At 41.1% G+C, this 14,993-nt stretch overlaps 1 protein-coding gene across 9 annotated transcripts in view; it reads left to right on the forward strand.

Annotated features, from left to right (window-relative positions):
- The first annotated feature begins 10,212 nt into the window (after positions 1-10,212).
- The window catches only part of ADGRG6 (adhesion G protein-coupled receptor G6), a 109,204-nt gene continuing 104,423 nt past the window's right edge, over positions 10,213-14,993 (forward strand). For 5 of the 9 annotated variants that reach the window (XM_051801606.1, XM_051801600.1, XM_051801607.1 and 2 more), the window contains exon 1: positions 10,213-10,345. In XM_051801606.1, coding sequence (XP_051657566.1) covers positions 10,344-10,345 — 2 coding nt within the window. In that variant the 5' untranslated portion in view covers positions 10,213-10,343. The other 4 variants (XM_051801602.1, XM_051801601.1, XM_051801605.1 and 1 more) reach the window with 4 other exon arrangements.

Below are 14,993 nucleotides of genomic sequence, written 5' to 3' on the forward strand. Positions count from 1 at the left end.
ATTCCAGTAGAGGGTGGATCCAGTTGCCTATTATTGAGCAAGGAGAAGGTGGAGGTGGAGCGCTTCATGCTTAGGGGACAGAAAGATAATTAGGAAGCCTTTGTGCTGTTTCCTTTTCCATCATCATCCAAAAAGGCATGAGAGAATAAGGGCAGAGAGGAGACAGGGAGGAAGCATGTTTTGCAAGAAGAGAGAAAGGACAGCACCCAGAGGAACACCCATTCTGAATATCTAAATGTGGGTTCATTTAATGATACACAGAATAACTCTACTAACACATTAATATTTCCAGCATACTACTTTAAATGTCCTAAGGTGGGTATTTGAAAGTGAGATTCCAGTGCTGCTGACCTTTTCATAGAAGGAGTTTGGGGTAGACATTGCTGCCTTCCCACGGTATAGAGCTAACATGTCTTGTCCGCAAGTGGAATGGTATAGACCTGCCATAAGAGAAACGTTGACCCTCACCACGGTCCCATTCACTTCTCTGCTGAGACTTTAAATGAAGATCCCAAGGCAGATGTGAGCTATGATGTGATGATGGTAAAACCAAGTCATTCAGAACTAGACTCCTATAACTTAGGACTTAAAATAACCTGTATATGAGATCATTGCTTTAGGGACATAGTTGAGCTGCTGAGTCATTAACTCTAACTGGTTTGCCAAATACCTCTAGCTTAATAAATTACTGACAATATCAGTGTCGTGAAATTAATAAGCAGCACTAACATTCAACTGTCTGAATTTCCTTTTCTATTTGAAAAAATAAATAAGTATGTTCAGAATAGATTAGACAAAGATTAGCTGCAGGAAGACGTTTCAACATCCTAATGAAAATGGTGAACTTCAAAAGAATTACTATATTTTTTCAATTAATCTTTGTGGCTTACCAAAAATATCATTAAACTAAGTTCAGAAGATTTCATACAAGGGATTTCTTTGGAATTTCTCTTTAACTCTTTGCATTGTCATGATTGCCTACTTCTAAAGAAAATGATTTAAAATAGCAAAATAAGAAAGTTAAATGGGAATGATATTCAAACACATTTAAACTTTGTGAATCTGGAATATTTATACTTGTACCTGTATTTACATTATTTGCAGCGGTTTCTCTCTGTTTATTGCAATAGATTTCTGAGATTAAGTGTATATAAGTAGTCAGCAATTAATATTATTAACAGAGATTTTGCTTATTTCTTTTGTCTTAGAAACACAGTAACCCTAATAAGTGTTATAATGTAAGACTTAGAGCATTTAAGTAATAGCAACTCTCACAGTTACCTAGACCTTATGTCTGAAATATGAAGCAAGCCACAAAAACACAGAAGCAGCCCCAATTCCTGTGCTGTGGGATCTGTCCTGTACTCCTGTGTCCCACTCTGCGGGCAAAGCTTGCTCCTCGCTCCAGTAATGAGTGATTTCTTCCCTTGGGCTGGGATTTGCTGTGGCTAAGCTACTGTCTCTTGCTGCAGTTGCTTCACTGGTAAACACTGTCCTGTGCCTTTTTAACCCCAGCCCTGAGGAAAGGGTTGTGGTATGGGGGAGGATTATGCTGCCAGTTATATCTACATTTAAACTCCTGCTGGCAGTCAGGGGTACAGTCGGCAGGATTATGCTGTATATCCATACAGTCCCTAATATATCCATATATCCCTAATGCTTAGGGAAGTAAAATAAACAGCCTCCAGGTCCTAGCAAAAGAGTACAGGAGACACCTTTAGTGAGGGTAGAACTGGTCCATATTTTCCAAACAGAAATGAAAAAACAGCACTTAAAATTTTCAAAAATATAGATTAAAGTTGAATAACATTTATTTTAAAATCTCAAATTGAAACAATTTTACCATCAACTATTTGTGGGGGAAAGGTGTGGGCAGAAGGGGCAGGAAGGAAAGAAGGAGGGAAGGGGGCTAGGAAAACTTTATAATGGTAAGAATGAAGTACCAAAGTAAAGCACAGAGTAAAATGGAAAATATGTTCTTTTCTCCTTGCATATTTTCCTGTGCCTTGTCAAGCCCTAATTTTGAGTTAGAGAAGTAGAGATTCTTTGTTTCTTTCCCCTTCCCCACAAAATTTTCCAGATCTTATTTATTCATCATGGACAAATAAAACCTCAACTGTTTTTCTCATGCACTCTCTCTTAAATTAAGCAAAAAAGTATAGATTTAACCATCCAACACATGCCCCATAGAAGTAATACTAAAAGATTACATTAATTCAATTCCTGAGACTGTATTTTAGGATGTTTTACTATGTCTTACTATATACTAAAAACTGAAGAAAATGCATAAACTTTCACAAAGGATTTAAAATATTTTAAATATTTTAGAAAAATTAGGTGACTTGAGGTATGACAAGTTAAAAGCACATCCAACAAACGCAGTCTTAATTGCATTTCACTGAATGGGATATTCATGGGACTGCACATTCACATTGCAGTACAAGTAGATACAGTCTTGCTTCTATGATGAGAGTCACACCAGTGTTTAAAAAGAAATAAAGTAAGTCAAAAACATATGCGTCTAACTCATCTTTCACAATTAATTGAGCATGTTCAGTGCTAGACTAGGTCTTCTATGACAATTCTGAATTAAATCTATAAAGCTTTGATGTCTCTTGCTCCACTGCTGACTTCCTTCCCCTGTTCTTGCAGCTGGTCTGCGGAAAGTGACCACTGATAACTCTCCTTATCCGCCACAATCACATAAACATACTCCTGTTCCAGTATCATTCTCTTAATGAGATTGTGCATTTGCTTTTCAGGTTTTTTTTCACTGCTTTTTACCTTTCTTTTCAATTATATTCTGCCTGTGAAAGGAAAAGAGAGATACAAAGAAGAAGTCACAAGGAGGCCCACAGAGATGTGGATTCCAAATCATTTTATGGAAAAGTTCATGTTTGGTGAGGCAAATACATATTAACCTAGTGATTCTGAACTCATTTTGGCTCATCTAGCAGTATTCCTTTGAGTAAATAAATTACAATCTGTTTCAGATTAGTTTTCCCTCACAGCTTTTTCTTCTTTAGTTGCAGGATGTTGGTACTGTGTCAGGTCAACTTGGAATAAAATATGGTGGCTTAACTGGAGGTTCTGGAGGTAGGTGATCCAGTTTCAAGTGGAGCTCCATGAGCTGGACATGGTTAGGAAGTAGCCAGATAACATTATATACTGTTATATAACCTTTCGGTTCTCATCACACCCTCCTCAAGGTTCCAGCTCTGTTCACTGATAGAAGTCTATACAAACACCTGCAAGAATCACAGTTATTTTCAGAATTTGATATGCCTCTTCACTGTGTGCAATACCTGCAACCAGCAAGAAAAGGAGACCAGTGCCTGGGAAAGGAGTTGAAGGCAGACAAACACTATTTTAAGGAAGCTATGAAAAACTGGTTCCTATCGCTGCCATAAAGTATTTTAGATTGGAAAAAAAATAATTACTAACTGCTGTATTTACACTTCCCTATTAATTTTTACTATGAGAAAACCTGAGCTCAACAGGAATACAACTGAAAAATTCAGAAGTGTTATAAATATATCACAGAAATCTTAAGGGAAAATAATATCCTAACATTTTTAGTCTGGACACTTAGTGTGTGGGTACTTTTCTGTAATTTTGCTCTTAATCCGTCTCTCTGTCAGTTTTCTATTTGGAAAATTATGGTAAATCCATGTATTCGCTTAAGTATACTGTGTAATCAACCTTTCAGATATTATGATGAGGGTAATTAAAAATGTACTTCCAAAAGTTCAGGGCTTGGATTTTTTTTCTCTGACCAGTACCTTTTTATTTTAATTAATTGCTCTCATACTTAATGAGCCCTGGGAGCCCAAAACATGGGTTTAATTGTTACTCTGAATTCACACCAGAGTCTGTCCTATTTAGTTCAGCTTTTAAAGCATTCCTAATTGTTCAGTTTGGGGTGCTGAAGGCTGCCAGACAAAGCATTACCTGTATCACTCCAACCTGTGCTTCAGGCTCAAGAAACTGTCTCATTTCATTCTCGTCTTCTGGAACAGACATTATATGCACTTCTGTAATTTATAATGATGCATATGTACAGGAAATGGAATTTAAATTATAAAGGCAGGTCAAATTTTTACATAGTTTTGAACCAATATTGTTGGGGGGTTTTTTTGTATAGTTTATTTAAACCTGGAATTGCAAGTACTTTTTCTCATATCTTCAAAACAATACTTTACAGTATTATCCTAAAACATTGGTGTGGAACTCCTGTGGTTTCAGCCTGAACACAGTGAGAAGTTTCAGAAGAGTAGTGGGCAGCTAGTTAATCACAAACATGGTTATAGCTCATTTTTTCTTTCATTCTCTTAAAAGTTAGAAAGGTTTTATACATCTGTATGTTTACTGTTTTCACCATAGAACTACAACTCTGCTCTTTGAATCCTTTTTTTAATGTTGCATTTGTGTTTAGTATCTGATTTCCATTCTGCATAAGTATATTATTTTTTATGAAATGGGAAAAAGTTAATTGATTGTGATTAACATGCAATTATTACTATTTCTATGTGATTCTACAGTTTTGTTACCACTTGTGCAGTTTTTACAAAGAATGATGAATGAACTTCATACTGTTCACTCTGGTTTCAGTTCTGATAAGCATCCAAATATTTTGATGCTTACTCAAAACTTATCCAAACTTTCCTAAGCTCTTGAGTCTTCAAAACTAATCTGAACACTTAGAGAAGGGCTTTCCTCGTGAGGTTTCCAGTTGTTCCACAGTGGAACCTGATGGAAATACCATGAAGTCAGCTTTTCTTCCAGTTGCTCCAAATATTTAACATCTGGACAGAAACTGGAAGTGAGAAATCCTGCCCAGAAGTTGTATTGTAGGAAAAGTTGGGTTCTAAAAATAGGTGAATGACTGGGTTTTTTAACTCCTCCAAACTGGCTAATCCGTGACTGAAAAAAAAAAATAAATCAAGAATCCAGAATTAGAGATTAATAAATTTAACTGGTACCATAAAAATATAGCCCTACTCAGCTGAAACCTATTGCTCCTTAGAATTTTTTTATTTGTGAAGTAACATATGTGAAGCAAAATTCAAATTTGTTGACATTTTAGAATCTTTCAGGGATGAATATTTATTCTCATTCCAGTCAAGTATGTATTCATTCATGAGAAGGTTGTACACAGATCCCGGCAGGAAAAGGTTATCTTGGTCTTGTACAAAAATATTGGTGTGTTTGCTCCCATCATCAACACTGTGGGAGAGACCCCAGCTATCAGTGTAACCTTCTCTAAATAGTTCCAATTTCAGAGTTAATCTATTGAGGAGGTGGGGCAGTTTAGCTGATGTTGAACTACCTTTCAAATGACTTGCCGCCACAGAGCCACATTGGATAGCTTAATCCGATAGCTTACCATGTTGGTTCATATCTAAGAAATTCAAAAGTATACTTGGCAGAATTATCTCTTTGATGAAGCCTCTATTTTCACTACTGAGCTTTTTCCCCTGTGCTTTATATCACACCGAACTGACTAGCTCTCCCTGCATATCTGATTCTTTCTTACCAGGTTTATCTTCCTGTTCAAACACCAGACACCATCTCAGATCAGGCTGCCAGTAATTTTTCATTGCTGATAACAATCATCCTACAGGTTTTTTATAGTAAGAGTGCATCATCATGTAAAGTGAGCACCACTTCTAAGTTCAATCATTTGAAGCTAGAAAAAAGTTATGAAGCTCCTCTTCCCCTTCAGAGAAATGAAAGTTCAGGAAGCAAAGACCTCCAGCATCCTCTCAACCCCACAGATTAGAAATGTATGCAAAACACCAGTGGCAGCATGATCCAGCAGGCTAAGGTTTAGGACCCCTGGAGTGCCTGATCAAGAGTAAGGAGTTGAAATGGGCTCAAAACCAAGAGTGATCAAAGATATCAAATATTTTGTGAAAACTATCCAAATTAATTTGCTGCCTGATCTATCTCGTGCTTTGCTTGAGGTCACAGACTTTACAGGATTTTATGGAGTGCAATGTGTGCAGGCACTGGATACACCATGCTCTCAGCACTTCATCAAAGACATCTCACCTGGCACAATGCACAATGTTTTAGCTAGTGGTAACCTCCCTGACAGGAAATATTTCATAACCTAAGTTTTATGCATATGAAAGCACACAGACAAAGTACCAACGAAGCAAACATCTGAGTGTATGTTAGCCCCTGAACTTCTGCACGTGCATTGTAAAAATACATTAGAGTTAAAATTCACTTTATGCTTGCTTTCAGGAGATAAAAAATTAAATTCAAGAACATACATGTCAGTGCAATCATTTATAGGCAGTTTCACCAATTACTAACTTGAGTCAATACAGTCCTTACAATTTCCTTGCCTCCCCAGTTCCTGGAAGCCCATGTTTGAATGGAACTTGGTCAAGCACGCAGGCTGCGTGCCATTCCTCCCTATCTGCTGGGTCAGCAGCCTCTAAAACACGCTCACTCACTCAGCACTGTACTTAGGCAAAACCATTGTGCCCCTGCCCAGTACTTAATTGAAACCATTGCACTAAGGGCCACAGTGAAAACTGACTTGCCACCTCTTCAGTCTCTTACTAATGGGAGCCAGCTTTGTCTGGAAGGCATCTCAAATCTGAAGGGAAAATATCTCCCTGGGGAAAAAAAAAAAGAACTAAACGAAGTAAAACACACTCCTGATCCAGTTCACACTGCCTTTATACCTGAAACAGAAACATAAGGCTCTTAATCTCTCAGACAAGGGGAAATAAGGGAAAAGGAGCTGTTTAGAGACCTCCTGGCAGTAGAAAAGCCAGGAAGTTTGGTCAGATTGTCCTGTGGACTATGAAAAATGAATTCTGCAGTGACCCAGGTAGGGGCAAACAAGGCCGATCGGTGCTGGGAAATCTGGGAGCCGATTAAGTAGTCTTTAGAGGGATAGAAGACTCTCAAAAAGGAAAAGCTGTGGGACTGTAGAGATTACTTAATGTAAAAGCACAGTGAAACAGAGTCCTTGTCTGCTATATGTCAACAGTCTGAAGTACTTCTTGAATTCTTGAATTCTTGAATTGATGTGAACTGCTGTTCCCAACAGTTCACATCAATTCTGCTACATCACCTTTTAGACCAACACCCAGACTTTGATCCTGAAAACCAGCTTTTGAGAGCTCACCTTTGAACTTTCAGATTCAGCTGTGGGTATCTATCATGTTTTCTCCAAAACAGGAGAATGACCAGGCAGAAAGCCTGGAACGATTGTAAAATGCAAAGATAACTTTTTTTTTCCCCTTGGACTTTTTGAGAATGCATATGATCTTGAATTTTCTTCATGAGGTTATAGCAGTGCACTATTTATATTCAGCTTCCTCTTTATTGTTCCAGGTTAAGTGTTTTCTCTTTTGCACTGTTATGGGCAATAAAGTTTCAGTATTTGCACTTCTTTGGAAAATAAACACATATTTTCCTAAATGAAATTGATATAATAAAGAGGAAATTTTCGAAACAAAAGTTCAGTGAAAAATCATGTGTCTGATAGGTTAAAATGAAGTATACAGACAAAAAATATGGTATTTCATATTATTTATGAACCATTCTTTGACATTCTTATAAATATTTTTGGAAGTCCATGCAAAGTTGCACAAAATATAAGGAAACCACCCTAACTGTAAGCTTAAAGAAATACATGAACAAAGCCATAAAAATAGGGGCCTATAAAATGAATACAAAATATTTCACTAATCATCTCAGAATATTCATTAAACGTTCTGGATTATTTGTAGAATGTGCTACCCCTGTACCTAAAAATATTCAGACACCATTGCTTATAGTATATAAGTATACAGTAAAAATAAGTGTGAAGCCACATTGTCACTACAGATGCAGTAAGAAGAGAATAAAAAGATGTGCTTGCCTTTCTGGTGGCATCACTCACTAGATGTCAATATAAAGTACCTTTCAGTTGTTGACTATAGCACTGTTTTCCAGACTTTTGTAATTTTTTTTTCCTCTTAATCATATTGTGCAAAACACAGCCTGCAATGTTAACCTGAGACGAGTGTTGTAAGGTAGCCTGCAGTTTGTCACTGTAATCTACACAGAAACTCTCACTCTTGCTAAGCAGCAGCCAGAAACGTAGCCTTCTCTGCCTAGCCACTCCATGCCAAGTTGTTTCACTATTGATTAAAGGCAGATGTGGCACAGTGAGCTGCTGCCAGATAATGATGGGCATTTTCTCATGACCGATTAGGCTTCTCTTTGCTGCTCTGCAGCTCTGAGACTGTCTCCAGCAACATGCTACTTCAGTGTCCAGAAAATCTGCACTGTACATTATCCCCACAAGACAGTACAGGCATTTTTCACTGGGCAGTGTCCAGTTTGAGATCCAGGAGTAGCAGTGCTCCTATTGTGGAGCAGAAAGCAGACTGACGATTGCAAAACTATATGACAGCAAATTCAGAACAGGAGAATTAACCAAGAAACAGCTCAACAAAAACATGATGGGGGAAAACCCCCATGATTTCTTTTTTTTCCTTTTTTTTAGCTTGACTGCAAGGTTCTGGAATTGCAATTACCTTTAATGCCTTCCAAGTAGGGAAGGAAGATGGAAGTTTCCAACACAGCCAGCAAATATACACTACACACATATCACTAATCTCCTTATGAATGGCAGATTGACTTCTTTCAGATGCTCTCGATTTACTGCACACATCTCATACACAGTGGGTCCAATATGCCCAGGAGATTCAGAGCTTACAGTGAGTCCAGTGCATTCTAGAAGCACAGACTTTGCTGTGCACATGAGGTAAATGCAATCAGCGGGTGTACAATAAACCCAGCTGTGAGAACTTTTAGTTTGATTTTGCCCAAGCCTGCACTGTTGGCCGTGTAGATTTGGCTGACACAGGCCCAGAGGTTCCTGCACCCACATTCAGTGCCAGGAATTTACAATGAAAGCAGGCCTATAGCTTACAGGTTTTAAAGACAGAGAATAAAAATTGACCAGAATAAGTGAATATTAATGTTCACTATAAAGTTCATGAAAAATTTAGTGATGTTTTCTTTATTTTTTAAAATAGGAACTCTGTTTGCTTGTAACTGCCATTGCAGGCTGATAACTTCATTGGATGATTCACTTTCTTCCCCCATCCTTGTTCATCCTACCAGCTCAGATCCATAGAGTACTGTGAAAATTTTGGATTTCTCTGCTGACCTTTTGGTTTTTCCTTTCTATCCATGTTTTCCTACCTACCTGTAGTGCAGTAGCACATTGGACAGATTTCAACTGAACAAAGCAACTCAGGATCTTTAGGAAATGGCACAAGCTACCATCCTCCAAAAACGCTACCCAGGAGTGAGGTGTGGGCCAGCACTCTATGCGGGAGCAGCATTACTGCCTTGCACGCTTCAGAAAGTAGGTCAGAGCTGCGTCACCTCCACCTACCCATCTTGTATCCTAAGTATAGTGTGTTGTATGCTTCAAAGGAAACCAACACAAAGTGCCTTGGGGTCTGTGTCAACAGCTCTGGGACACAGTGAGACAGAGTGTTGGGGCGAGCAGGCACATCTGTGGGCGCTTACCTCTGCAGTGCACATTGTGGTGGGTGTGCAGGGTGTGCTTGCGCCCAGGGGCCTTGCTGCCACTGGGATGCTGCGAGGTGCAACATGCCCAGGGCGCTGTGACCACCAAGGTCAGTGTCCCTGGTATGGAATCTTCTCACCCGTGTCCTTTGCGGGTGGCTTTGGGCCTGTGGCTACCACCCCTTGAGGGGTGTTTGGGGGCTGCACACCCCTGGGCTGGCCCTTAACCATCGAGCCGGGGCGCTGCATGGCCGTGCCGCGTGGTGCCGCCCGGGGAGCGCCCTCCCAGGGGTCCCAGGCAGCGGAGTCCCGGTAGCCACCTCTCTGCCCAGAGGGGCGCGCCAGCCCCGTGGAGCAGGTCCTCGGAGCAGTGCGCGGGGGCCCCCGCTGGCGGCTCGGCGGGTCCCGTCCTGCCCCCGGTGCGGCGGGGGGGGTCGGGCCAGCCCGCGGGGCCGCGCCGGAGCCTCCGGAGCCGCCACCTGACTGCGGGGCGCAGGGCGCGGGGATCGGCCAGCGGGCGGGGCGGCCCCTGCCCTCTGCGGGGGCGACTTCCCTTCGCACTGAAGTTTCCTCCACTTGTGCAGAGAGAGGCAGGTCCCGGCGCGGCGCGGGGTGGGGGAAGCATCGCGGCGGAGGAGGAGCGGATCAGCGCGGGCGGGGAAGAGAGGTGGGCAAGGAGTGATGACCTTTGCGAGAAACCGGCGAGGGAGCGGGCCAGAGGCAGAGCGAGCGGCAGCGAGGGAGGATGGTTGCTGAGAGCCGGAGTAGAGCCGTCCCGTAATGTCACCATGTAAGTCTCTTCTCCGGTCTCTGGGGCGAGGGCTGCTGCCGGCCACCCGCGGCGCTGGGGGAGCGCGGATAATCCCCGCGGGCTCCATCGTGGGGCAGGGAACCCCGGGCAGAGCGGCAGGACTTCCCCCCCACCACCACCCACGGTAGGTGGTGAGTAATACCAGGCTTGAGCCGCGCAGGTAGGTAGGGCTGAAGGAATGGGGAAACGGGGGAATTTCGCGCCGGGAACTCAGAGGGCAGGACTGGCGGGGCTCTGCCCCGTCCGGGCTCCGCGTCCGTCGGCGGCTGCCCTGCAGGCTCCCGGACGGCCGCTACCTTTCACAGGGCACTCTAATCCCGTCCTTAGGACCGTCCTGGTGAGTTTCCCCGTGTTTGCAGACAAGTAGCGAAACCCTCGGCCCCACTCGCCGCTTACCCTGAACGCCGGTGCCCCGGCACCCGCCCGGTCCCGGCCTCTCGGCTCGGGGCCGCGGTCGTTCACGTCGAGAAGCGCTGGCACCACAGGTACCAGGGGGGGGCCTTCCAGGTGCCGTGCCAGAACAAGTAGGGAAAAAATAAAAAGGGGAGAGGCAGTGCCGGGCGGCCTTCATAAAACATTCCCAGCCCCACCGCGACTCTCCGCAGCGCACGGCGGAGCGGGGGCAGCGCGGGGCTCTGCCGCCGTCGGGGGACGAGGGGCGGGCGGGGGCGTCGTAGCCGGGTCGGGGCTTCTCCCTCCTGCCGTACGCTGCCTGGCCCCGGGCGGGGCTGGTGCCGTGGCCTCTGGGCGCCTTTCCCGGGATATTTCTCCTTTACTGACTGTCTCTCGCCGACGGTAAGGCGAAGTGCTGAGGTTTGGTGTTTGACGTTTCGCCGGTGCGTTCGCAGTCAAGAGCGAAGACCTGTGGCTAAACCCGAGGGAATCCGTACAAGGGGAAGAGGGTAGGGGGTCCACACAGTACACCGTGAAGTTGAGGCAGAAAATGAAAAGGAGTTCCTAAAGACCTGATGTTGCAGTGCTACTGAGTTGGAAACAACCAGCAGATTTGTTACCTGCAATTTGGAAAAGCTTCTTTTGAAAGGAAAGCCAAGGGACTTAGATGGCTCTGATAGAGCTGATACTGTTCAAATTAAAAGGAACAGTCTTAATTTTTTTTCATCTCTTTTGATGAGCATGATAGTGTTTTCAAGGTTGACTGTAAGAATAATTAGGAACAAGTAGTGCTTAACAAAATGAAATTTTTAAGGGGTATTGTGTAATTAATCTTTCAAGACATTCTTGTGCTACTGTTTAAAGCAAGGATTTCAAAGTTAAAATCAACTCCTCTGTTAACCTTTGTGAACTAAACTGTGAGTTGCCATCACCTTTTACTTGTAGTTCCACTTGAGAGTGATTAAGCTTAAAGTATTTTTGTTTACAACCTCTGTGAGAAAAAAAAAAATTGTGAAATTGATCTTATCTTTCTTTTAATTTTAAAGTGTCAGCAACATTTTTCCTTAATAACTTTAGACATGTCAAAGACCAAAGAAAGTCATGTCAGTGTGCCTGAGGCACACTGTAGAATTCACATGTTACTTCAGGGAACTTTGACAAAGCTCTGAACAAGGAAGATGGTGTATTCAAATTTGTATTGCATGTTTTGAGACTGTACAGTATACGAATGATATGCTCCAGGATCATTCACATTTTGTGTATGTTGTCTTGCGGAGCTGTGTACTCCCTAAAAGGTGATGATGTTGTTCTTGCTAGCTGGCTGCTGGCACGTAGAGTAAAAGATTTAGTAGTTGGATGTAGTAAAACTTACAGTAATCCCATCTTGGACTATGTCAAGTTACATCCATTTATGGTTTAGATAAATTACATGTCTGTTTTGCTCTTCTGGAATGAATTGTGAATAAGCTCATTGTCTCCTTATGTTATAGGAAATAAAAGTAGCTGTGGACTGGACTTTACTGAATTGGTAGCTAGAGTGGTCGTATCACACAGTGTCTACTATAGGAAATGCAAGTCCATAGAAAAAAATAGTACTTCTTCTATCAGACTCCACAGAAGGCCAAAAAACCCCAAAATGTTATGAGGGATTGCTGTTTTGAGACTACATCCAACTGTAATGGATATGCTTCTACCATAGGTGTCCTAATAGTTTCCAAATATATTAGGTAAAATGTTTTGGTTCTCTGTTTGACACTTTACAATGATTTCTTCAGAACTGCTAGTCTGTTACCAACTGGAGACAGAACAGGGCTTTTTCATTTAAATTGATACAAAATAGAGAAGAAAATAATAGAGAAGAACACTTAGTATGCTCTCCGCAATTTTAATGTAACCAAAGCTAAAGAGTGAAATAATCCATATATGTTGCTGTGAACAAAGATCCGTCCCTTTGCTTACTCATGGTGTGTTTTAGTACATCGCTGTGCAGATAGCCATTCTCTGTGCTGCTGCTGAATATTAAATGACAGAACACATCTTTTTAATACTATTAAAAATAATAACACAAGACCAAAGAGCCATCAAGTCAGTGCTGTCAGGGAACCATATCATCCCTTGATAAGCTATAAACTAGCCCAGAACTGTTTGCTAGTTTTTGGTACTGAATTATTCGTATGCTGTTTGGATTCACTTCTAGATGTTAATTAACACATATAATCAAGAAAAAGAACTTTAAAATAAATATAAACATAGTGAGTATTAAGAGGTGAATATTATCTGCAACTAGGCTGTCTTTTTAATGTCTTGGAAGTATTTATTTGTCAGTTACTACAATACCTTATCGTAATTGTCTGGGATGTCACACTAAAAAATATCACAGATGGATTTTGTCGTGGAAGAAGCCTTTTTGTTGGCAATGTGTTAGCTGACTTCCATCTCTGACAATTTCTTTTGTGGACAAGGGTGTGACACATCACAGTGGAAAGCTGTAGGCAGTTTTCTGAATTTTGACTTTTTATCTCCACAAGATCAAATATATATCATATATATCTCAAATATATAAATAAAGTGATTTCCTCACTTATTTATAGCACTCAGGTAGAGGTTATGCTTTGTAAAATAGTTCTCCAAAAATCCTCTCCAAAAGAAACAGTTCTGACTCATGGTGCCCACATTAGTGGAGTGTTTTGGTAGCATGCTCCTGTGGTCATTCTTGTGTGAGTTTGATAAACCTTTCTTGTCAACTGAGATGATGTAGTGTAAAGAGAATTGTTTTGTCCTTCAACTGTAAAAAATGTAAGTGGAGAAGACAGTTTTGGTATTGTTTACATATTTGTTTATTTATTTTGGTGGGGAATTGTATATTTTTTAATAGCAATTATATAACTATCTAGCTTTTTTCTCTGGGGAAAAATCTACTGTTTGCACTTATTTATACTCTGCTCTGTTGTTGATTATCCATGTTCTTGAAATCTTTCTTAACTTGTACTACTTTCATAAGTAAGGATGAGGAAACAATGTAAACTGTCACCAGGGAGTACCATGAAGTACTGGCCTCATAAGCATTACTGCAATGCAAGTGAACATTAACAATATCAAATTGGCCAAATTAAATACCTCTTTCAGACTAATGCAGAATTTCATATTCTTTAAGAAAGGCACTAAAGGCAATGTGACTGGGTAGATTCACACCAGACCTAGGCAGTAGAAGCTTGTCATGTTATTTTTCCTCAAGTATTTCAAACTTGGTGTCTTGGATTCCCCAGCTGTTAAATGAGCAAAAACTTTGGCTGAGTTCAGAGACATCAAAAGTGATGATACAGACAATGTTTCCGTTTGATAAAAACCAACACAGATTTTTTTCTGAGTTAATAAATAATTGTTTGCAGCTATTTGCTAGTCTGATAACTGTATCTGTGCTTGCTCAAAACAAAGCAACGGTCAAAAACTAGTAATGCAACTGCTTCTACACGTTTGCATTCGTAGATTATGCAGCAGGATGGCATGTAGCTCATCAGTACCTGCGAATTCTTCTGTAGGAAGAGCAGTGTTCTCTTGTATCTCTGGTATGTCATGCTGCTAGCCTCAACATTTCTGTTTCCCCACTCTGTGAAAACATACGTATGTTGTACGTGCTTGCATGTGTGTGCAACTGATTTTGTATCTTACAAGGACTTCTGTTCAAATTGTGTTTTCTAAATTAATGTTAAAAGTACTGTGGATTTATGAATTGTATACATTGAACAGTAATGGTTTCAAAACCTCTGCATTCTCTTGTCTGAAATTTTAATAGGGATTTTGGATATTAAGTTGAAGGACAATAATTCTATTGTTTGATAATCTGGTTACTTTGTGTGTCTGGCTTCATCAAAGAGATTCTTGTATTTCAGAGCCCAGTGTTTTCTGTGCTTGTCTTCAACACTTGTTAAGTTTGACTTTACAGTATTTCAGAAAAAATAAGTCTGCTTCAGATTCTTAATTTGATACAACTACCCATAAAGAACTGAAATTCTTTTGTAATCAGATACCTGTGCTGTGTAACACTGCACTAAATGAAAGCCTGACTGACTGCAGTCTTCAGCAGTCTGCTGAAGTGCCATTTACTTGGGCCCACTGGCGTCTGGCCCAGGGGGGTGCTTTGATGAACTACCACTTTTTAATCTGAAACATCAGTTGTTCCTTTATAGTGGTTTATCTTGCTGCATTAAGTTTGGCTTCTGCTTTGGGAAGAAAC

The sequence above is a fragment of the Manacus candei genome, unplaced genomic scaffold, assembly GCF_025592945.1.
Source record: "Manacus candei isolate 608988 ecotype Guabito, Panama unplaced genomic scaffold, ASM2559294v1 h1tg000052l, whole genome shotgun sequence".
Taxonomy (NCBI): domain Eukaryota; kingdom Metazoa; phylum Chordata; class Aves; order Passeriformes; family Pipridae; genus Manacus; species Manacus candei.